The 22,446-nt window shown below is 33.3% G+C and overlaps 1 protein-coding gene across 2 annotated transcripts; it reads right to left on the reverse strand.

Moving 5' to 3' along the window:
• Nucleotides 1–565: 565 nt before the first annotated feature.
• LOC110668893 (uncharacterized) lies at nucleotides 566–18,781 on the reverse strand. Of its 2 annotated transcripts, XM_058136010.1 has the most exons (11): nucleotides 18,373–18,779; nucleotides 17,961–18,234; nucleotides 17,676–17,738; nucleotides 17,508–17,547; nucleotides 16,417–16,481; nucleotides 16,109–16,225; nucleotides 15,368–15,496; nucleotides 14,387–14,458; nucleotides 7,945–7,998; nucleotides 1,193–1,471; nucleotides 566–1,097 (listed from the first exon to the last, which is right to left on the reverse strand). In XM_058136010.1, exons 1-11 carry the CDS (start codon nucleotides 18,462–18,464, stop codon nucleotides 1,050–1,052), a joined length of 1,233 nt encoding a protein of 410 aa, XP_057991993.1. In that variant the 5' UTR covers nucleotides 18,465–18,779; the 3' UTR covers nucleotides 566–1,049. The 2 variants fall into 2 exon arrangements, with proteins under 2 accessions (XP_057991993.1, XP_057991994.1); XM_058136011.1 differs by lacking the exon at nucleotides 7,945–7,998 and having other exon boundaries at nucleotides 18,373–18,781.
• Nucleotides 18,782–22,446: the final 3,665 nt, after the last annotated feature.

The raw sequence follows: 22,446 nt of genomic DNA on the forward strand, positions 1-22,446 counted from the left end.
GAAAATTAATTATAAATTAATTGAGGAATTTCCTCTTGATGTGTGTAGATATTAATTTAATAATTAAAGAAATTTAGTTAGAAATTACTTTGGCAAGTCAACTTCATATATATATATATATATATATATATATATATATATATATATATATATATATGGAAACAATGATCGGGTTTCTTTTCTTCTAGCATCTTAATAAATTGAAGAGTAATAGTGACGCAGTCGTGGTTATTTATGATTTCCATTTCCAAAGAATTTACGTTGGGGTCTTCCAAGAAAAGAAACGTCTGCAAGCATTCTGTCTCATCAATTTAAGAGCCACGACTTTCTTTTTTTTTTTTTTTAACGCACGAGCCATGGCTGTTTAGATGGTAAACAAGCCGTTCCAGACGTACATATTATCAGTCTTCTGAGGAACCTTAATCTAATTAGTAATCATACATAATTTGTAGATTAGATTGATGAAACTATGAAGCAGTGGTGTCTTTGGGAGTCGGAAGGAAGCCTTACTTACCTGTTAATAAATGTCACTTTCCTCTGCTATATTTTCTCTTAATATCCATGATACTGCAACAATATATAATTCTCTTTAATTGCACTGCCAAACTCGTCTCCCAAAATAAGCTCTTCATTACAGCACTCAATCAGACCATTACACATCAACCTGGATTTTTTCTAATACATTGTTATAAGTTTCAAGAATTCCAACTTCTTTACAACTGCAGGCGGGAAAAATGTACAAAATATGCCACAGATAGCCAGATGAACATCAAAAAGAAAGAGTGTTGCAGATCTTGTGCAAGGAACAATCTTCTTTGAATTCCCGCTCTCCCTACCCAACACACCCCACACCACCCCACCCCCTCCTCCTCCTCCTCTCCCTCTCCTTCTCCCTGCAATTCCAGCTCTTGAATCCAAAAACAACAGCATTTCAATTCGAGGCGTTAAAGCTATCCCTGCATTTCATCATTAAGAACCTTTTATTAAATAGCAAAGCATGTGTCCAAACATAACGTTAGAATTGTATCTTTTTTCAATCCTTCATGATGCTACTCCTTTCGGATCCATACTTGCTCACAATTGTTTACCCATTTGCCCTGCAGTATAAACCAAAGCCATTTTCAAAGATCCCTAAGGCAAGGGTGAAAATTGAAATGAAATTAATGTTTCAAAGAGGCAAAAGAATTCTTACCTCTCTTCCTCTACCTTGCCCTATCCCTTTTCCTCTGCCCGTAGGCCCCGTACCCCTACCATAACCATATCCTCTCCAATTTGACTGTCCTTCCCCTCTTTCCTGGATATGCCCTCTTTCTTGCTCTCTTTGTCCTTTCCCTTCCTTTTCAACTTGTCCTCTATCTTCCCATCTGCCTTTTCCCAGTCCCGCTCCTCTCCCTTGAACTCTGCCTCTTCCTTGGGATGTACCTTGCCCCGTTACAACTAAGCCATTCCGCACTTGGTTATTGTTCTCTTTCTGCCCACCCACACACAGAGATATTAAGTGATTAGCTATAATTGCTTATCTTAAAAAAAGAGTGATTAGCTATAATTGATACAAGTTATGATAAATTAAAAAAAAATGTTAATTGACTGAGAACTATAGATTCAGTTCAAATACAACTCTCTTGGCCCACTTAAACCTAGGAAGTCAATGTAAGTGACTCATGCATCAACATTGTTCAGAAGAATGTTCTTTTTTACATCTAGACAACACTTAATGGTCTACCAAAGGATATGAGGAAGCAGGTCCATAGATAGCATGGCAGGTAAAGTAAAGCCTATGGCACTAGGTGAATGGACTGGTAGTGTCATGTGTTAGCCTTGCAAGTGCTGGGTTACGTAGCAGAGTTTCTCAGACCCAAACCTGCAGAATAAGAAGAAACAGAAGGGAAGAAGAACAGAGGAAGAAGTAGAATAAAGGAAGAATATCAAGAAAGAAGGGAAGAGGGAGGGAGAGACAAAGAAGTACAGAGAAAGCGAAATAGAGAGAGAAGTATTTATGTATTATTGAATTCTTGACTAATTTCCCAGTTACAGTGCTATTCCAATTTATACCATATATTCTCTGATACATTCTCATATCTACTATTCTGGTTATTAGTCATAACATTACCCACTTCTTGAGATCATTCTTGTCCTCAAGAATGAGTGAAGGAAACTAACAAAAACAATATTCTGCATACTAAAAATCCTAGCACAATTTGGCCAGCTCTAATGTGAATGTGCTTGCTAAGATTGCTCTACCCCAACTTCTTCAGCAAGTGATATGAAAGCAATGGAAATCTCACAAATGTCAGTAAGTCATTGAGAGACTGAAACCTCTCTTGGAAAATGAGGTCAGGAGTTGAATCTGCCAGTAACTCATCCACCATTTCCCATCCAAACAACTCCTTTACTCCCTTGCACCTCATCAAAATAGCATTGAGGAATTTCAATGAACCCGCAAGCAAGATTGAACATACTTAGTCCACTGAGAGGAATTCCAAAAGTGTACTGCAGCACCCCTGATAAAGAAGAGTGATCCCAAACTTGTCATCTAATAAAAGAAGCTAAAGTAACAATTTTCCAAGCTGAAATAACAAGTTTCCAAATTCCATGTTATCTATTAAATTGATTTCCTCATTGTACATGAAGTCAAGCACAATCTTGAATGCTTCTGGTGAGACAAAACTTAAGGAGATCTTTGAGGACTTATTCCCACTTATTCCTTGGTGCATGATGTTTGCGGATGATATTGTTCTGATAGATGAGACGCGAGAAGGAGTCAATAGAAAGCTAGAGCTTTGGAGAAGTACTCTAGAGTCAAAGGGCTTTAAGTTAAGTAGAACGAAGACAGAATACATGCATTGCAAGTTCAGTGAAGGCCAAACTGGTGATAGGGAAGGAGTTAGTTTGGATGGAGTGGTACTGTCCCAAAGTAATCACTTTAAATATCTCGGCTCAGTCCTTCAAGTAGATGGGGGATGTGAGAAGGATGTTAGTCATAGGATTAAAGCCGGATGGTTGAAGTGGAGACGTGCCATGGGAGTTTTATGTGATCGCAAGATTCCCAATAAGTTGAAAGGAAAATTTTACCGTACAGCCATACGACCGGCTATGTTATATGGTAGTGAGTGTTGGGCACTGAAGGAGTCGTATGCGTCTAAGATAAGAGTTGCAAAGATGAGAATGTTAAGGTGGATGAGTGGCCATACTAAACTAGATAAAGTCCGTAATGAGAGTATTAGAGAAAAGGTAGGAGTGGTACCAATTGAGGATAAGTTGAGAGAAGGGAGATTGAAGTGGTTTGTTCATGTGAAGCGTATACATACGAAAGGTCGAATTAGACAAGTAGAGCACATTAGGTTAGAGGATAGAAAGAAAAAAATGGGTAGACCTAAATTGACTTTGAGGAAAGTAGTACAACATGACCTAGAAGCATTACAAATTTCTGAGGATTTAACCCAAAATCGTTTAGAGTGTAGAAAGCGAATCCATATAGCCGACCCAAAATTTTTGGGATAAAGGCTTAGTTGAGTTGAGTTGAGTATTCCATTTGTAAACATCTCCCTTGCTCTCTTTTTCAAGTCAGAGTCAACAACATTTACTGCCACATTAATTCCAGCATACAAATCCATCACGGTTACACCAACAGCTACAAAATTGCAAGAATGGAACAGATATTGAAATTTCTTCCTTTGTCTCCTCTAAATTTCAAATTTATTCTCCTTAAGTATCATATGACTACAACTTTCTGCAAAATAGGAAATTAGTTTCTTTCTTTATCTTCTTGATATCTCCCATTCATCTTTCATGAGAATTATGGGATCACAAAAATAGAACTCACAATCATGGTTAACAACGAAAGAATCCTCTTTACAAAGACTAGATAAACTCAACCCAAATATAGTCTACCAAAATCCTAATAATCTTTTTCACAGTTTTCTTCCTCATAAAATTTCAGGTCTTCTACTTTCTTCAAAACATTCTTAATAATAAGAACATCCTTTTTGCTTCCAGAAATTTTGATAAATCTGTGGCCAATAAAAATACCTTCAGTGCTAAAGACTTCAACATTCTGAGCAGCATTTTTGATAATCCCAGACTCAATCAAAGATACCAAATTGCTTGAAGGGTCACACCGAACCATATTACTTGAATTTACATGATCAACTTTTGAATAGTTCCTTAGCTCCAAATCTTGCTCCAATTCTTAAAGTGTTCTTAGATCATTCTCAAAATTCTGATGTCCTTCCATGCATTTATCTCCACCACCAAAAAAACCTACCTTTTCATCAAGAGAGAGAGTCTCCTCCCTAACTTTGTTATCCTCGGTCCTTCTCAATTCCTGCCATTACTCCAAGAAATCTCAGTTCCATGAGTTTCAATTTCTACATCTTGGATTGATAATCCCAATTCCCCAATATTACTCCGTGAATCTTTATATATATGGATGCTAGTTTTAAAAGTTTGAATCGACTCCAACATCTTACCCTTTTGCTCTAGAACCAAACTATTAAATCTTTCCATTTTCTAAATCCCTTCCAATAATTCACCTTGATTTTTCTTCAAATGTTCAAATATACCCAGAAGAATCTCTTGTTGTAAAGGTTGCATTTCCATTGTCTAATGGCAGAAGGGCTGTGGTATGGGGTACAATAGAAACAGAAGGGAAATGTTCATTTCCAAGAAAATTAGGTAAAAGAGTTGAAAAACGTAAGGATCAAAAACTCAGAATTGGATTTGAAACAGTCCTGAAACAGAGTAAAGATTCAAGAAAGAAACCCTAATTTCAGGGTTCTTGGGAAAAGGGAAAAAAGAGGAAGAAGACATTGCAAAGTATTAGAGAAGGAAGAAAGAAATATAGAGAGATAGAAATCTAGATTTCAAGAAAGAAAGAAAGAAAGGAAAGAAGAACAAAAGAATTTCAAGAAAAAGGGAGAAGAAGAAAGAAGAAGAAAGAATGAGATGGAGGAAAGGAAGAAGAAGGAAACAAAAGAAGAATGAAGGGAAGAGAGACTTTAGTGAGAGAGTTTCAAGAAGGATAGGAGGAGGAGGAGGAGGAGAAGAAGAAGAAGAAGAAACTATTACATATCAGCCTGCACACTTACTAAAACAGAAGAATATGGAGAGAGAGAGAGAGAGAGAGAGAGAGAGAGAGAGAGAGAGATAGAAATAGATGAGAAAAGAATAGAAGTAGACGAGAAAAGAGAAGAGAGTAGATGAGAAGAGAAAGAGAATATTTCAGAGATGAGAGATATCTTTGATTATTAATGATATTGGATAGTCTCCTCTTTACAATTAAGTTCCTATTTATACTTCTTTGGGTCCTATAACTGCTCTATACAATTACAATTGATTGGAGAGTAATTATAATAGACTAGTACAATAGAATCTTCCTATCTAACTACTAGACTAACCTCCTAACTGCTCTACTCCTTACTCATAACATTCCCTACTCCTTGACATCATTCTTGTCCTCAAGAATGAAGAAAATGTTGGAAATTGAAATGAATTTTAGATGCTGCCTTCTCATCAGCTGACAAAATGTGAGAATCCCACATAGTTTCTTTTGCTGGCCAGTTAATTCTCTGAATTTTGGAATACCAAATGTTAACTTCCATCATATGTTTCAGCTGAAATATCCCATAGAATTCGCTAAAAGTTGCAGGTGATAGTATGAACTGTTAATGAACAAAGAATTTTTTATTTTCTTTCTTCTCCAAATTTTCCATGCTTGTTCCTTGAAGATCATAATACCATTTGATGGCTGAACTTTCTTCCTTTCCCTTCTTGATATTTCCCATTCATCTTCTATGAGACTTATAGGATTACAACAGCTGAACTCACCATCTTGGCTCCTAACATTCTGCCACTTGCTTACAGTAACCACATTTTTTGTAGCTTCTTTATCTTTCTTGTTTTCAGGAACATCGCCAAAAGTTTGTGCAGCAAGAATTTCAGGCTTAGCTTCTGCATTCCCCATTGTTAACTCTAGTTTCCTATCATCACCATCTTTATCCTTCTCCTCCTCATATTCCTCTCTTGCACTAGACAAATCAAAAACAAAATCCTGATCTTGCTCCATCTCAATGCACTTGTCTTTCTTATTGGAAGTTTCATCAAAGACATCTTGTTCTTCGCTTGAATTTTCAAGAAGTGGATCCTCATTATTAAATACTGCAACATTCTCCTTTACCACCTGAATTGCTTCCACCACTTTGTCAATTTTCTCTTAAAATGACTTCTCATATTTCTCTAATTTTTGCAATAACAATTCTTGCTGCCTTTTTAATCCTCTTTCAACAACTTCCATAATCCTATCAAGTAATTTCTGTTCCCAAAGATGGTCTCCCATGATCAACTTGTAGAAGGCTGAGTAGGATGTTGGAAAATTTTATTTCTTAGAGAAGAAAAATTATAGAGACTGGGGAAGAAAAGTTGATACAGAAACAAGGATTTCAAGAATTTCAAGAAAGAACAAAGAGTAGAAATTTGGGAAAAGGTGCAAGAAGAAACAAGTTTCTAGAAATTCCAAGAATTTCAAGAAACAGGTTTCTTGAAATGCAGGAAGTGAAAAATTAAAGAAAAGAAACAGACGAAAGAACTAGAAATTGACAGAAGGAAAAAATTTGATTCAAGAATTCAAGAAAGAAAGAAGAATAGAAAAGAAATCTGAATAGAGGAAAGGGAAGAGAAATAGAAGAAAGGAGAACAAGAGAGGAAGAGGATAGATCAGAAAATAAGAACAGAAGAACAAGAGACAGAAGAAGAAGAAGAATAGAGGGAAAGAAGGAAGGAATTTCAGAGAAGAAGAAGAATTAGAGGGAAGAAGAGAAGAAGAGAGAATACTAGAAGAAACCTGGTATTTTGAGAAGAGGAATCTGCAATAGATGCAACTCCCATGAAAAAATTTTCAGTAGTTGCCCACCAATCTAATAGCTCTGATACCAATTTGTTACATATCAGCCTGCACACTTACTAAAACAGAAGAATAGGGAGAGAGAGAGAGATAGAAATAGATGAGAAAAGAATAGAAGTAGATGAGAAAAGAGAAGAGAGTAGATGAGAAGAGAAAGAGAATATTTCAGAGATGAGAGATATCTTTGATTATTAATAATATTGGATAGTCTCCTCTTTACAATTAAGTTCCTATTTATACTTCTTTGGATCCTATAACTGCTCTATACAATTACAATTGACTGGAGAGTAATTACAATAGACTAGTACAATAGAATCTTCCTATCTAACTACTGAACTAACCTCCTAACTGCTCTACCCCTTACTCATAACAGAAACCTAGAATTTGAACTTGTTTGCGACTCTTAACAATTTTATTTGAAAGCAAAGCCCATCCTCAAACATAGCTCTGATACCAATTTGTTACATAGCAGAGTTTCTCAAACCCAAACCTACAGAATGAGAAGAAAGAGAAGGGAAGAAGAACAAAGGAAGAAGTAGAATAGAGGAAGATTATCAAGAAAGAACGGAAGAGGGAGGGAGAGAGAAAGAAGTACAGAGAGCGAAATAGAGAGAGAAGTATTTGTGTATTATTGAATTCTTGACTAATTTCTCAGTTACAATGTTATTCCTATTTATTCCATATATTCTCCCACACATTCCCATATCTCCTATTCTAGTTATTAGTCATGACATGCTGAAAGAAAGTGGCACAAGAGGTATGCTTCCAATTCATGATAGGCTGCCCAAAACTTAGTCTGTTGAAGTAATCAATAAAGTGGATTAAGCTTTGATCAACATCTCAAGAATTAGAGCAGTTTTTTTCCCTTCGATATCAGGAAATCCTCAAGCCTCAAAGCAAAAACCAGCAGCTTAGGAGGAACAAATTCCCAAGAGGGAGGACTTCCTGAGTGTCTGGCACCAATCAGTCACAGGTCCATGAAGTTCATAAGTAAAGCTTTCCATTCCATCGAAGAAAATAGGAAACCTCATGACAGCAGAACTTACCAAGTGATTGAAGGTATGATTGCCAGTGATAGTTTTCCAAGATACACTTGGTTCCTGCATATGCAACAAATAATTTGAGTTAACACTCATTACAGATCAACAAATGAAGCCAAGGATCACTAACCACTTCCATCACTTCACATAAAGGAAATTGAAGGCCTTTCCCTTCAATATAATCCAGATTAATGTTTCTAAAAGATACAGAATTCTTAATACAGATGCAAAAGGATTTGATTAATTTCACTTATCATCCCTGAACTTAGCCCTAATGCACATTAAAGTCCATAACTTCAAGTTGTAGCTTAAAAACCATTAGACTTCGATTAGTAACAATGAAGTCATTCCAACCGATTTCCAGCTATTTCTCCAGCAAAACACCAATATGGACATAAGCATATTTTACAATATATATATATATATATATATATATATATATATATATATATATATATATATATTTTTTTTTTTTTTTTTTTTTTTTTTTTTTTTTTGCTTGCTTAGCTTTTCCCTCCCCTCTCTTTACTCTCTCACCCCCCACCTCTCTCTTAGTTGCAATTTAAGATTTATGATAGTACCCTAGTGTCCAAGAGTTTCGAGCTAAGAAAAATTCAAATAGAGCCTATGCATTGCAACTTCAACTGTGCAGGAATGAAGAACATGTTAAATTGGATAGAGTAATAGTGCCTTAGTATAATAAATTTTGGCAATTTAAGATTTATGATAGCACTTTGGTGTCCAAGAGTTTCAAGCTAAGAAAAATTCAAATAGAGCCTATGCATTGCAACATCAGCAGTGCAGGAATGAAGAACATGTTAAATTGCATAGAGTAATAGTGCCTTAGTATAATTAATTTTGGCACTTGATCTTATCATTCAAAACAAGGAGCACAATAAGGAGGATAACATCCACAATAACATAATAGGGTGATGAGGTGGAGGAGGATATAATCCATGTTATGGAAAGTCAATCACTATATTATTTCTCTGTATATTCTGTATTCTGTATTCCTATTTAAGATTTCTTATTTAGGATTTCTTCCTAATTAGTAGAACACAATTATAGGAATCAATTGTATATATATACCCATGTACAGATTAATTGAAATTAAGGAGAATCATCTCTTTTTACATGGTATCAGAGCAAGTCATCTATCTAGAGTGACTATTTGTTCTCACCACCCAGCTCAGGAGAGACCTTGGCCGCCGACCGGCCGTCCCCTCTGATCGGGTCGCCGGAATCCAAGCACGTGAGGCTCACGTGCCCAACTCAGGTTCTCGCCGTTTCTTCACTCGGCGGAGCGTGGAGGCGCATCCGCCGTCCGTTTCGACTCCGATCAGCATCGCCGGCGTCGCCTCAACCCCCTCATTCCATTACTGTGTGTTGTTGCCTGATCCAGTACACCATTAAAGGACTTCTGAGGTTTGGCTCTCAGATCCTATTTCAGTATTTGCTTGATTTGTGATTTTGGGTTATTTTACGGCTATAAGCACTTTGAATTAGCGTTTCGGTTAGTTTTCTTTGTCTCAACAAATGGCAGACAATAAGAATGTTATTTCTAATGTAATTCTAGTGATGACTAAGATCACAGAACACAAACTTAATGGTTCAAATTACCTAGAGTGGAGTAAGACTGTTAGGGTCTATTTGCGTAGCATTGATAAGAATGATCACCTTACTAAAGACCCATCTACTGATAATACACGACAAACTTGGCTAAGAGAGGATGCTCGATTGTTTTTGCGGTTTCGGAACTCGATTAACAGTGAGGTAATTAGTTTAATTAATCACTGTGAATTTGTTAAAGAATTGATGGATTACTTAGATTTTCTGTATTCTGATAAAGGGAATATCTCCGGTATTTGTGATATTTGTAAGGCATTCTACCGTGCTGAGAAAGATGATAAGTCTCTCATGGCTTATTTTATGGATTTTAAACGGGTATATGAGGAACTTAATGTATTGTTGTCTTTTAGTTCTAATGTCAAAGTTCAGCAAGCCCAACAGGAGCAACTGGCTATTATGAGTTTTCTTGCAGGCCTTCCTTCAGAGTATGAGACTGCTAAATCTCAGATTCTCTCCAGTTTTGAGATTTTCTCTTTGCATAAAACGTTCACATGGGTCCTTCGTACAGAGAGTACTCAATCTCCACAGCCTGTCAGTAGTGCTCTTATTAGAAGAGAAAATAGAGGAGGAATTACAGGCAACAGAGGTAATCAGCGTAATGAGAAGTCTAGTTCTAATCAGGACTTAAGAGGAGTCATTTGTTATTATTGCCATGAGCCTGGCCATACAAAATATAATTGTCCGCAACTTCAGAGAAAAAATCAGCGATCACAGATGGCAAATATGATAGCAGAGGATTCTACAGTATCTTCCTCTGAGAAAACTGTTTTGGTATCTGCAGAGAATTTTATACAGTTTTCCCAGTATCAGGCATCTCTAAAGCCTACCAGTTCCCATGTCACTACGATCACTGAGTCAGGTAAATCCACTACATGCCTTGTGTCATGGATTCTGGAACTACGAACCCGACTTCATCAATTTCTTTGTCATCTGTTTTGTGTCTACCAAAATTTTCTTTTAATCTACTTTCTGTTAGTAAACTTACTCGTACCTTAAATTGTTCTGTTTCCTTTTTTCCTGACCAGTGTTTGTTTCAGGATTTTACGACGAAACAGATTATTGGTAGAGGACGTAAGTCAGGTGGTCTCTACATTCTGGAAAATCATGTACCGCGGTCGCTTGTTTGCTCCAATACCTTAACACCTCTTGAAGCTCATTGTAGATTGAGCCATCCTTCTTTGTCTACCATGAAGAAGCTGTGTCCTCAGTTTCAGTCTTTATCAGTACTAGAATGTAAGTCGTGTCAGTTTGCAAAACATCATCGTTTGTCTTATGTGTCTAAAGTCAATAAACAGGCTTCATCACCTTTTGAGTTAGTTCATTCTGATGTTTGGGGTCCTTGTTCTGTTACTTCTAAAACTGAATTTCATTATTTTGTTACTTTTGTTGATGATTACTCTCGTGTTACCTAGTTATATTTAATGAAAAATCGTTCTGAGTTATTTTCTATCTTTTGTGCCTTTTGTAATGAAATTAAAACTTAATTTAATATTTTTGTACACATATTAAGAAGTGACAATGCCAAAGAATATTTTTGAGCACAATTTCAGTCTTATATGATACAAAATGGCATTCTTCATCAGTCTTCCTGTGTTGATACCCCATCCCAAAATGGCATGGCCCTAAGGAAAAATCGGCATCTTCTTGAGGTAACTCATGCTCTTCTCTTTCATATGAAAGTTCCTAAACACTTTTAGGCGAATGCAGTTTATACAACATATTTTTTAATCAATCGTATGCCGTCTTCTGTCCTTAATGGGGATATTCCTTATACTGTTTTGTTTTCTACAAAATCTTTGTTCCCTGTTGAATCCCGTATTTTTTGTTGTACCTATTTTGTATGTGATGTTCGTCCACAGGTTACTAAATTGGATCTGAAATCTCTCAAATGTGTCTTCCTTGGGTACTCTCGGCTCCAAAAAAGGTACCACTGTTTCTCTCCTACTCTTATCTTGTTTCTGCAGATGTCACATTTTTTGAGTCCACTCCATTCTTTCCTCAATCATCTGTGTATGAGAGTCAAGGGGAAGAGGATGATCTCTTAATATATATTGTCCAACCAATGTCTAGTCCTCTCCCACAGCCTGTTCCTTCTGTCTCTAGACCTACTTGACCTCCTGTTGTTCATATTTATTCCAGGAGATTGAAGATTCCTGACTCAGATCCTCCACCAACTACTTCGTTGGGAGATCTTGTACCTCATACTGATCATGATTTTGACCTAGACTTACCCATTGCTCTTCGTAAAGGTAAGCATTCGTGCATTTACCTTATCTCTTCTTTTGTTTCTTATAATCAATTGTTTTCTTGTTCTCGATATTTTGTTACTTCTTTAGACTCTGTTCCTATCCCTAATACTGTTGGTGAGGCACTATTTCATCCTGACTGATGTGCTGCTATGAAAGAGGAAATGAAGGCTTTAGATGCTAATGGTACATGGGAACTGTTGCCTTGTCCACTGGTAAGAAAGCTATTGGTTGCAAATGGGTATTTACAGTAAAGGTAAATCATGATGGTTCTGTGGCTAGGTTAAAAGCATGTCTTGCGGCAAAAGGATATGCTCAGACATATAGGGTTGATTACTCTGACACTTTTTCTCCTGTAACTAAACTTACTTATGTTCGCTTGTTTATCTCTTTAGCAGCTACATATGATTGGCCCCTGCACCAATTGGCTATCAATAATGCTTTCCTTCATGGTGATCTTCAGGAGGAGGTGTATATGGAGCAACCACCTGGGTTTGTTGCTCAACGAGAGTTGGGTAAAGTTTGTAGGCTTCGGAAGTATCTTTATGGCTTGAAACAAAGTCCTAGGGCCTGGTTTGGGAGATTCAGTGAAGCAGTACAGGAATTTGGTAAGCAAAAGAGTAAGTGTGATCACTCAGTATTTTATAGGCAATCTGAGGCTGGTCTAATTCTCCTGGTAGTCTATGTGGATGACATTGTCATCACTGGAAGTGACTCTGTAGGTATTCCATCTCTTAAAACCTTCTTCCAAACCCAGTTTCAGACCAAAAACTTGAGATTGTTAAAGTATTTCTTGGGTATTGAAGTTATGAGAAGTAAGAAGGGTATTTTCTTGTCTCAAAGAAAATATGTCATCGATCTATTGACAGAGACAAGAAAATTAGGTGCCAAGCCTTGCAGTGCACCAATGGCTCCAAATTTATAACTGTTAGCAGGGGATAGTGAGTTGTTTAAAGATCCAGACAGATACAGGAGATTGGTAGGAAAATTGAATTACCTTACAGTCACTCATCCTGACATTGCTTATGCCGTTAGTGTGGTAAGTCAGTTTATGTCTTCCCCAACTGTTGCTCATTGGAAAGCCTTGAGACAAATCTTGTGTTATCTAAAGGGTGCTTCAGGAAGAGGTTTGTTATATGGTAATCATGGGCATTTTAATGTTGAATGTTTTTCAGATGCCGACTGGGCTGAATCTAAGGTTGACAGAAGGTCAACTACTGGATATTGCGTTTTTATTGGAGGAAATTTGGTGTCTTGGAGAAGCAAGAAGCAGAGTGTAGTTTCTCGATCTAGTGCTGAATCGGAATACAGAGCCACGACACAATCAGTATGTGAGGTAATGTGGATACTTTAATTACTAAATGATATAGGTTTTAAGACCTCCCTGCCTGCGCAATTGTGGTGTGATAATCAAGCTGCTCTCCATATTGCTTCTAATCCAGTGTTTCATGAGCGGACCAAACATATTGAGATTGATTGTCACTTTGTTCGTGAAAAATTCAACAACAGATCATCTCAACAGGACACATCAAAACTGGAGAGCAGTTAGGAGATATTTTCACAAAAGCTCTGAATGGAGCTAGGATTGACTACATTTGTAACAAGTTGGGCATGATTAACATCTATGCTCCAACTTGAGGGGGAGTGTTATGGAAAGTCAATCACTATATTATTTCTCTGTATATTCTGTATTCTGTATTCTTATTTAGGATTTCTTCTTAATTAGTAGAACACAATTATAGGAATCAATTGTATATATATACCCATGTACAGATTAATTGAAATTAAGGAGAATCATCTCTTTCTACTATAAACAACAATAAAGCATGGTGATTGGAATGAAGAAGTGTGATTATTCCACAGGATCATAAAATTCCCATAAGGCTAAGACAATAACTAGACAAAACTATGTTCTATGGAAATGAGTATTGGGAAAGAATCTGCATAAACACAACATGATCATATGAAAATGTCAAGATAGATAAAAGGACAAGATAAGAAACAAGCAATAATCCTAGAAACTAGAAAGGTGACACCTGTTCAGGATAAAATTAGAGAAGGGTCAATGGATAAGATTTGATTATGCCGAACATAACATATGGACATACAAATATCGAAATTAAAGTCAAGTAGTACAAAATGAAGAAAAGGAAAGATAAAAAGTACGATGTGGATCAACATAGTGAAAATGGTCTAATTTCACAGGGTCTTCCAAAAATTTTGGCTTAAAAAGATCCATCCAGACAATTTAATTAGTTTGGCACTAAAATTTAGTTGAGCACAAGTCCATCATTAAGCATAATCTTCAAGACCTCACTGAAGATATGGAGGCAGTTGCCTCTAAGGAAGCTTTATCACTCCTTTCACCTCCTTACAGAGGAATATCCTATACAATTTACTGATGTTCCATTTTCCTTTCATTTACCAATTTATCAGATCAATTAGAAATCATAAGACCCAGGATAAAATTGGAAAATTAAAAATCTATTGTTATTATTACACTCTAATGGAAGTCAAGATTTTCAATTAAACATAAAATATATAAACAAACTATAAAAATAAAACCAACTTACCAAATTCAAACAATTAAATTGTTTCAATATTTGTTGAGGCTTCTGAACATAACCCCTGGATCTTTTATCAGCCTGCATTTAAAACGAAACAGTAGTAGAAGGATCAACCACCATAATTTCCAAAAATCAAGAGCAAGTAGCAGTTCAAGTGATTAGTTGCACGGAAAAGGCAGAATGACCAACATTTTCACCAACCTATGTCCTGCCTTCCAACTTTAAATAAAAATAGATCCATTAATGAAATAAGGGCCTTCAAATTTGAGAAGTTGGTCAACCCAAAAGTAACTGAGGCAAGCCGTTGGACAGTAACAACAAGATCTTGAAAGAAAAGATTCCAAATCTAGTGTTTGAAATTACCTCAACAGACAACTATGAAGGGGATTTCCTACTCGTTAGCCACAATGTTTGAAGTTATCTAACTAGTCAACTAACAATGGAGAGGATTCCTTCCTATTATCCGTTATGTAAAGTTTTCTCAACTAAATTACCCATGCCAAAACAACTTTTCAAAACTAGAAAAACCTTCAATAGGTGATAAAAGAATTAAGAAAAAGGGGGGCTAACCACAATTGACTGCTAACTGTATCACAATCAAATGAATTCATTGTTTGCTTTTATTCAGGAAAGAAAAAGGATGAGGAGGTCAAAGAGCTATATCAGAGAGTTCTGGAATACTGCATGTAGGAGCTTATATTTAATGGCTATCATATTTATGCATTTGACATGTGAACCAAACACCACTAGGATAAGCTAGACTAGTTAAATATTAATAGCAATATTCCAAAACTTTTAAATGAACCACTAGTTATCCAAATAAGTAAACAACCAAAACAACCCAGCCAGCAGTAAAACAGTCTAAAGATGGTAAATGCAGACTGTAGACTCATTTTATGCATGATATCTGTTTTTATATAAATTTCAAAGCATTCCGTAGAAAGGAAACAAATGAATGAATTGATGTTGAAAATTTTCAAGTCCCACCTGTCGTATAGGCTCTGGCACACGATACTGGCAAGTCATTTTAACAATTTCAATTGCAGTATCAAGTGATATACGGTGACCAATCGAAATAAATATAGGTTTCACAGAACCCTCAGTTGACCTCATTGCCTGTTAAAGAAACCAAAAAGATGATGATGATGATAATAATAATAATAATAATAATAATAATAATAATAATAATAATAATAATAATAATAAGGTTAATTTGAAGCACATTGTTGTGAAGCAATCTTTTCAAGAAGAGAAAATCATTGCATACAAAAACAGATCCTTCCTTCACATTTATAAACTCTATTTAAATTTTAATACCATATATGTGGCAATCACATATGCTTAGAGCCAAGCTAGATGCTGCAGTGCAAATTTTCATATGGATAGTGTGACTAGAAAGCAACTAGAATCCATAATCAATTGAAAAGAACATCTCAGGTTAGTGGCTCCGGTATAGTGACAAGTTAAAGACATAATTGCCATAAGGGTACATACTACATAGACAAGAAGCAAATGCAATAATTACATACAAATGGTCAATCCCAGAAAGAGTTGATGTATCTAGGATTGAAGTACTGATCTAGGAAGCTTTTAATTTCCCTAAAAATGATATAGCAGTTCAATAGTAAAAGAAATCTCACTCTCTCTCCGTCTCATTATTTGATTTATCAAGAGACTTGAAATTTTCGCTTAAAGCAGAAATAAAACATATGTTAAAGTATATCTTACCGCACCACATATGCGCCCAGAGCGTCCTTTCAAAATAATAAAATTTTCACCACTTTTTACTTTGGCTTGAAGACATTTTTTCACTCCAGATTCAGTAAGCCCATCTACGAAATGCAGCTAAAACGTATTGAAATTGCAAATTTGTCATGATTAAGCCTTAAAAATGAAAAGCAAAATTAGGGAATAAGTCGTGAGATAAAAATGGCAGTTGAAATTTTTTGATTCCCAGATCAGCAGAGAATGTAATATAAAACTTAAGAACTTGGCTTTTTACTTGAAGAAAAGTGACTACTATAATCAGAACTCACTTTCTTTCCAATCCCAATAGTAGGAAGATTGGCCAGAACGCCTAGATGACAAGCCAAGCCAAAGCCTACATAATAAAGTTTTATGGTTTATAGATATTATCCAACAGAGAAAAGTATAGGTAAGAACTTTAAACAAAGCAGTATATGTAGGTTCAGCGGACATCCTGGAATATTTTTGATGCAGACAACATATATAAACACAGGCAGACATAATTACATATACACATACAGTTTATTCATAAATATAGATAAAATAAAAGCATTAAGATCAATAAAAATATTATTTATTTTAAAACAACTTTTTTTTTTACTTTTTCATGCAACATGGTATGAATCACAGGGATAATGATCTTCTTCCTCTTTTCCTTTGTTTTTATTTATTTTTTTTTTATTTTCAGGAATAACAAAAAGATTGTTTCTCTTTTCTTTACAAGGTGCCAATAAAAAAATTAAAAAAAAAAAAAAAAAAAAACTAGAACTTCTTATGGTGCAATTTACAATTGTTCTCAACGATTTATTAGTTTTTGAAATCATAGCATGATTTTCTTAGTTTCAATATCATCAAATACACCTCTCTCAATGCCAGTACTGATGTATTAAAGTTAGTTAGTAGCTGTGGTGAATTGAACTTAGAAAATGTGAAGAGTTTTTGGTAGGTAACTGCGCAAAATCTGGGAGAGGGGGGGTGTAAAAGAGGATTTGACTCAACAGTAAATCTGCCAATGCACCGGTAGCTGTTTCATATCAACCACAGCTTCAGTGATGCCTTGAATTGTATATGGACTATGCTTCTACCAACATAAGTAGGAGAAGGAAAGTCAAAACTTCCTAATCCTTTAAATGCATATGTTTGTATATATAATCCCGCGAATGAACAAGTAAATAACTCATAAATAGTTATTGCATATCTGATAAAAAGCCTGACTAAAATACAAAATTTATAAATGAATGCCAACTGGGGTTAGCTCAGTTCAAATATTCAAGTTCATATATATATATATATATATATATATATATATATATATATATATATATATGATGCACAATAAGAAATTGAATATTTCACGGAGATTTAAGGAAAAGACACTTGCCTCGAGGATGAAGTATCCCATTGCCATCAACCATTACTAACTGTTGAATCAAATAAAGGGTCTCCAATTAGATGAAATGTTTCAGATTCTCAAGTATATGGCACGGTGATTAAAAAAAGCAAGTAGCAGGGGACATCGAGGAGGAGAAATTGGTACTGTAATGAATACCTGAGGGTAGTAAGGATTGTTATTATTTCTCATCTTTTCAAGAAGCTGTAGAAGTACTGGAGCCTGAATTAGGAGAAAAGCAGCAAATGCATCAGAGACTGGGTTACTATCGCCGCTTTGAAAAAATATACAATTAAATTGAACATCAGATAGCAAGTTGCATAAACCATTGAATTATATGCATATCACCATATAAATAGAGTAAAACATGTCCAAATAAAACCAAAGCGGCACTCTCCATGCGGATAGAATCAAAAATAGTTACAAAGAATTGAAATTGGGAACCTCTCTGAATGCAAGGAAGCCAGCAATATAAGGAACATCAAGCCTGACATGAGCAGACTCTTGGTACACCACTTTGCTAGTGCGAAAATCCAAAACAACGAGCGTCCCGCATGCAATTGATTGGTCTTCCTTTAAGCAACTCACATCAACACCACCAATATACTTCAAGACCGCTTGATCATCTTCTTTACCGGTGGATGTGCTTCCAGGTATGGGTAGCTTCCATGAGAAATCATCCTCAGTGATTAACCTCTCCTTGAGCGAATTCTGAATCCTGCAAAATGACCCATGTGGGTAGTGATAGGGAATTGAATTCAACATTGCAACAAATAAAAGCAGAGTCCAACATCATGATCCAATTTTTTCTTTAAAGAATTGATTGAGGAAATGCTATAATTCCATAGTTACATACTCTTTCCACCTCTGCAAAATGCCTGATGTTGAGGTCGACGTTGACGCTGATGCTGATGATGACGATGATGCTTCCCCTCCTCCACCGTACATTTTTTCATAAAAATTAGTTTATACACTATTTGCTCAGTTGCTGTGAAATTGCAATTTATGCTTTACAGTGATCTTCACAAGCAACAAGAACAGGCAATACACAGTACTCACTACCCATTTAACGCAAAACTATCATCTCCTCCTAATTTCCGATTTCTTGCTAATGAAGTTGGAATGTCACTTTCCAAGGACAAAAGAAAAGGGCAAATAGAAAGTATTTTCCTTCTTTTTTTTTCCCGGAAACTCCAGGGACCCATAAGTATACCGAGTGAACGCAGCACACCGAATTAGAGCGGCCAGCATATATGCTGTGTGCATTTAAATTTCCGAGATTAATGAGGGGTCATAATATTTAGGTTTTAGTTTTTTAATGTGTTTCATGAATTTTTTTTATTACTTAGCAAAATTTTAAAATATAGTTCAGTAATTTTTTATTTTATTTAAGTCAATAAAAAATAATTTATTAAATTTTAAAATATAAGTTGATTGCATTTTTATTTAATTGAATGAATAAATAAATAAATAAATATTAATGTTTTTAATTTTTATTAAAAATTAATTTTCAGAAGTTACATATGATAATTTATTAAATAGAATGCCGCTATGTAAATTTGAATTAATACAAAAATAAAATAAATATAAAGAATTTATATTAAATGTACTCTATTAAATATATACATTCACAGCACTCCCAATCTAAAAAAAAAAAAAATAAATAAATCCGTCATAGTATTCTACAAGCTCTATAACCCATCTGCACGATGTTGGGGATTTTATTATTATTTTTTTATTTAATATATTAACATAGTTAATATATGAAAAGTATTTATAATGAAAAATTTATTAAATTTATTGTGTAATAAATAAATTATTGTCATATAAATAAAATTATTATTTATTAATAATTATTAAAATTATTTAGTGTATTCAATTGAAATAAAATTTTAATTTATTTACTATATTTCATATTAGTTATGTGCATATTATTTACTTTAAGACCAATTAATATTAATAATATAATATTTATTATTTATTATTATAATATATTAGATAAAAAATAATCTGATAATAAGAAATATTTGATTGTAGAGTCTAGCTTCTTTGATAATATTGGTTAAAAAGGTAAATTATTTTTTTTTTTTTTAAGAAAAGCCTAATTTTTATAATAATAGATTTAGTTTATAAAATAATGTATATTAAAGTGAAATTCATTTTATCATAAAATAAAATGATCTTAAATCAAATTTAAAAAAGATAATATTAATTAATGCAAATTTCACTAAATAGTTAAATGATTAAAAAAATAATTAAAACGATAATAATAGAAAAATAAAAAAACAAAAAAATATTTTGAAATTCATATGAACACTTAGGTGGTATAAAAATAAAATAAATAAATAAATATTTCAAAATTTTATTAATAAAATAAACAACTAAATAAAAGTTTAAATAGGGCTTGCATTTTTTAAATTCTAAAATTTTAATTAATTACAAAAAAGTGAAAATATAAGAAACTGTTACAAGATAAAATGATCACAATTCTATAGGTAAAACAATGAATTACATTTTCCTATAAAATTGTTTCAAAACTATTCAATGAAAATAATAATAATTAAATATTTTAATGTAATTAAAATTAAAATTAAAATTAAAAAGAGAAAAATAATTTGAAATATAATATATTTAATTCAAATTATGAAGTATATAATTATTATTTTTATTTTTATTTTTATTTTTATTAATAAAATATAAAAACTATAAAATTAAATAATTTTTTATATTTATTTTATAATTGTTATGATATTATAGAAAATAAAAATTCATAATATTAAATATCTTTGATTTAAAAAATTTAAAAAGGTAAAAATACCTAAGATCTGAAATTAAGGCTTTTTCTTAAGCACCTAGAATTAATGTTTTGTTTAAGTAAATAATATTAAGAAGGAATCGATGAAGAAAATGAAAATCTTATTTCACTTTAATTGACAGTACGCTTTTACTGTTTTACCATGCCGCTGTATTATAAATACATGAGTATAAAAGTAATTTAAAATAGAAATTAAAAAAATAGAAGGGTATGAAGGTCCTTTTACTGTTCTTAATAACAGTAAAAGTGACAACTCCCTTAGCTATATATAACATAATAATAAATCACAACTCTTTTTTTTAAGAAATTCATTAACGAATGATTACTTTATTTAAAAAAAATTATAAATTTTATATTTTACATAAAATAATTACTCTATAAAAATACATTAAATTAATAAAACTAATTATGTATACTTTAAAATATATATTTAATATTTTATAAACTAGTATAATAAAATAATATATTTAAATTAATAAAAAATAAATCAAATTATTTATTTTAACAATATAGTACAATTATTATCAATTTAAAATAATTTTATAAAAAAAATATTTCCTAATCCTCCCTGTAACAAATGACTATTTCAACTAGATGTCTAATTCAACAGAAGATAAGACAAATTTATCGTCTAATTCTTATTTTAAAAAGAATTTAGCAAATATCATAAATTTGCTCATGGCAATATTTACAGGCTCTAATAATGAAATTACGAACCCCATGAGCTTTGTCTGAAGCTTTTTTAGGACAAGTTTTAGTCATAGGCTCCGTAAATTCCATCATTAAAACCCTATAACAAATGGCTATTTCAATTAGATGTCTGATTCAACAGAAGATGAGACAGATTTATCGTCTAATTCTGATTTTGAAAAGAATTTAACAAATATTACAAATTTATTCATGATAACATTTACAAGCTCTAATAATGAAATTACGAGCCCGATGAGCTTTGTCTAGAGCTTTATTATGATAAGTTTTAGTAGGAGATTCTACATGGGCTCCGTAATTCCATCATTAAAGCTTGAATAGATTGCTATGAACAAATTTATGATAAAATTAGAAGAGAATTTTGTCTCATCTCCTGTTGAGCTCCGTAATTCCATCATTAAAGCTTGAATAGATTGCTATGAACAAATTTATGATAAAATTAGAAGAGAATTTTGTCTCATCTCCTGTTGAATCAGGCTGTTTAGCTGAATAGCCATCTGTTATGGGAGAGGATTAGGAAACATGTGCTGCTTACCTTTTTTAGGTTTGGATTTGTCTTCTTTCATTGATATGGAGAGTTGTCCCTTTTATGGTCACAACCTATATAAATTTATAAAATTTATTTTTTAAATAAAATTATTTATTTCATTTTAAATGAAAATAAAAATTTCCTCTATTTTTGGCTTGATTTAGTTGTAGGGTTAAAGAGAAGCATACTATTTCATGCATTTGCTGTTTTTTTAACCTTTTTGTTGTCAATTCGGATGGGAAATATACATAAGTTATAAACAACAATAGAAATGAACATTTAAACCTTTAAAAAATAGTTTGATAGTAATCTAAGTTCCTAAAAGAAATAAAATTAATCTTAAATTACTATTAAAACTTTAATGATTAAGTTTATGAATGAATTATGTTAATTTATATTGCTAATAAATAAATAAAGTAGTTTCATAAAATTTATAAAATAAATGAAATATTATTAAAAATTTTATGAATATTTAAATTTAAATTACTAAATAAATAATTTAAGTGGGTATTTGAATTTTTTTTAATAGAAATCCCATTTCATTCAAATAAACAAAGAGCGTATAAGACTAAAAAGCTAACTAATGCATGCTCAAACTTCTAAACATATTGATTTTCAGCTATTTTAATATGCTCAATGTTAAAGGAAAAAAAAGGAAAAACCAGATTAACAACTAAAGAGCCACCTAAAACTATATGGGAATGCAGATTGAAGCCACCTGTGTCAAAGAAATGTCGGTTATCATGGAGGTAAATTGGATATCGATTAGATTGGTCCAAAGCACCACCCAATCTGGCATTCGCTTTCTTCCTAAGCATAAAAAACTTCCTAAGGAGATTAAAGGAGAAATAATAATACAGAGTACAAAACCCTCGCTA

Source organism: Hevea brasiliensis, chromosome 15, assembly GCF_030052815.1.
Source record: "Hevea brasiliensis isolate MT/VB/25A 57/8 chromosome 15, ASM3005281v1, whole genome shotgun sequence".
Taxonomy (NCBI): domain Eukaryota; kingdom Viridiplantae; phylum Streptophyta; class Magnoliopsida; order Malpighiales; family Euphorbiaceae; genus Hevea; species Hevea brasiliensis.

Bases quoted from the DNA above. Each gene is read 5' to 3' on its own strand.
- LOC110668893 (XM_058136010.1), bottom strand. From the start codon at position 18,464: ATGTACGGTGGAGGAGGGGAAGCATCATCGTCATCATCAGCATCAGCG. The intron at 15,497-16,108 runs GTAAGATATACT...TTTCTTTAACAG, and splicing joins CTGGGCGCATATGTGGTGCG to GCAATGAGGTCAACTGAGGG. The intron at 1,098-1,192 runs GTAAGAATTCTT...TTTATACTGCAG, and splicing joins GGCAAGGTAGAGGAAGAGAG to GGCAAATGGGTAAACAATTG.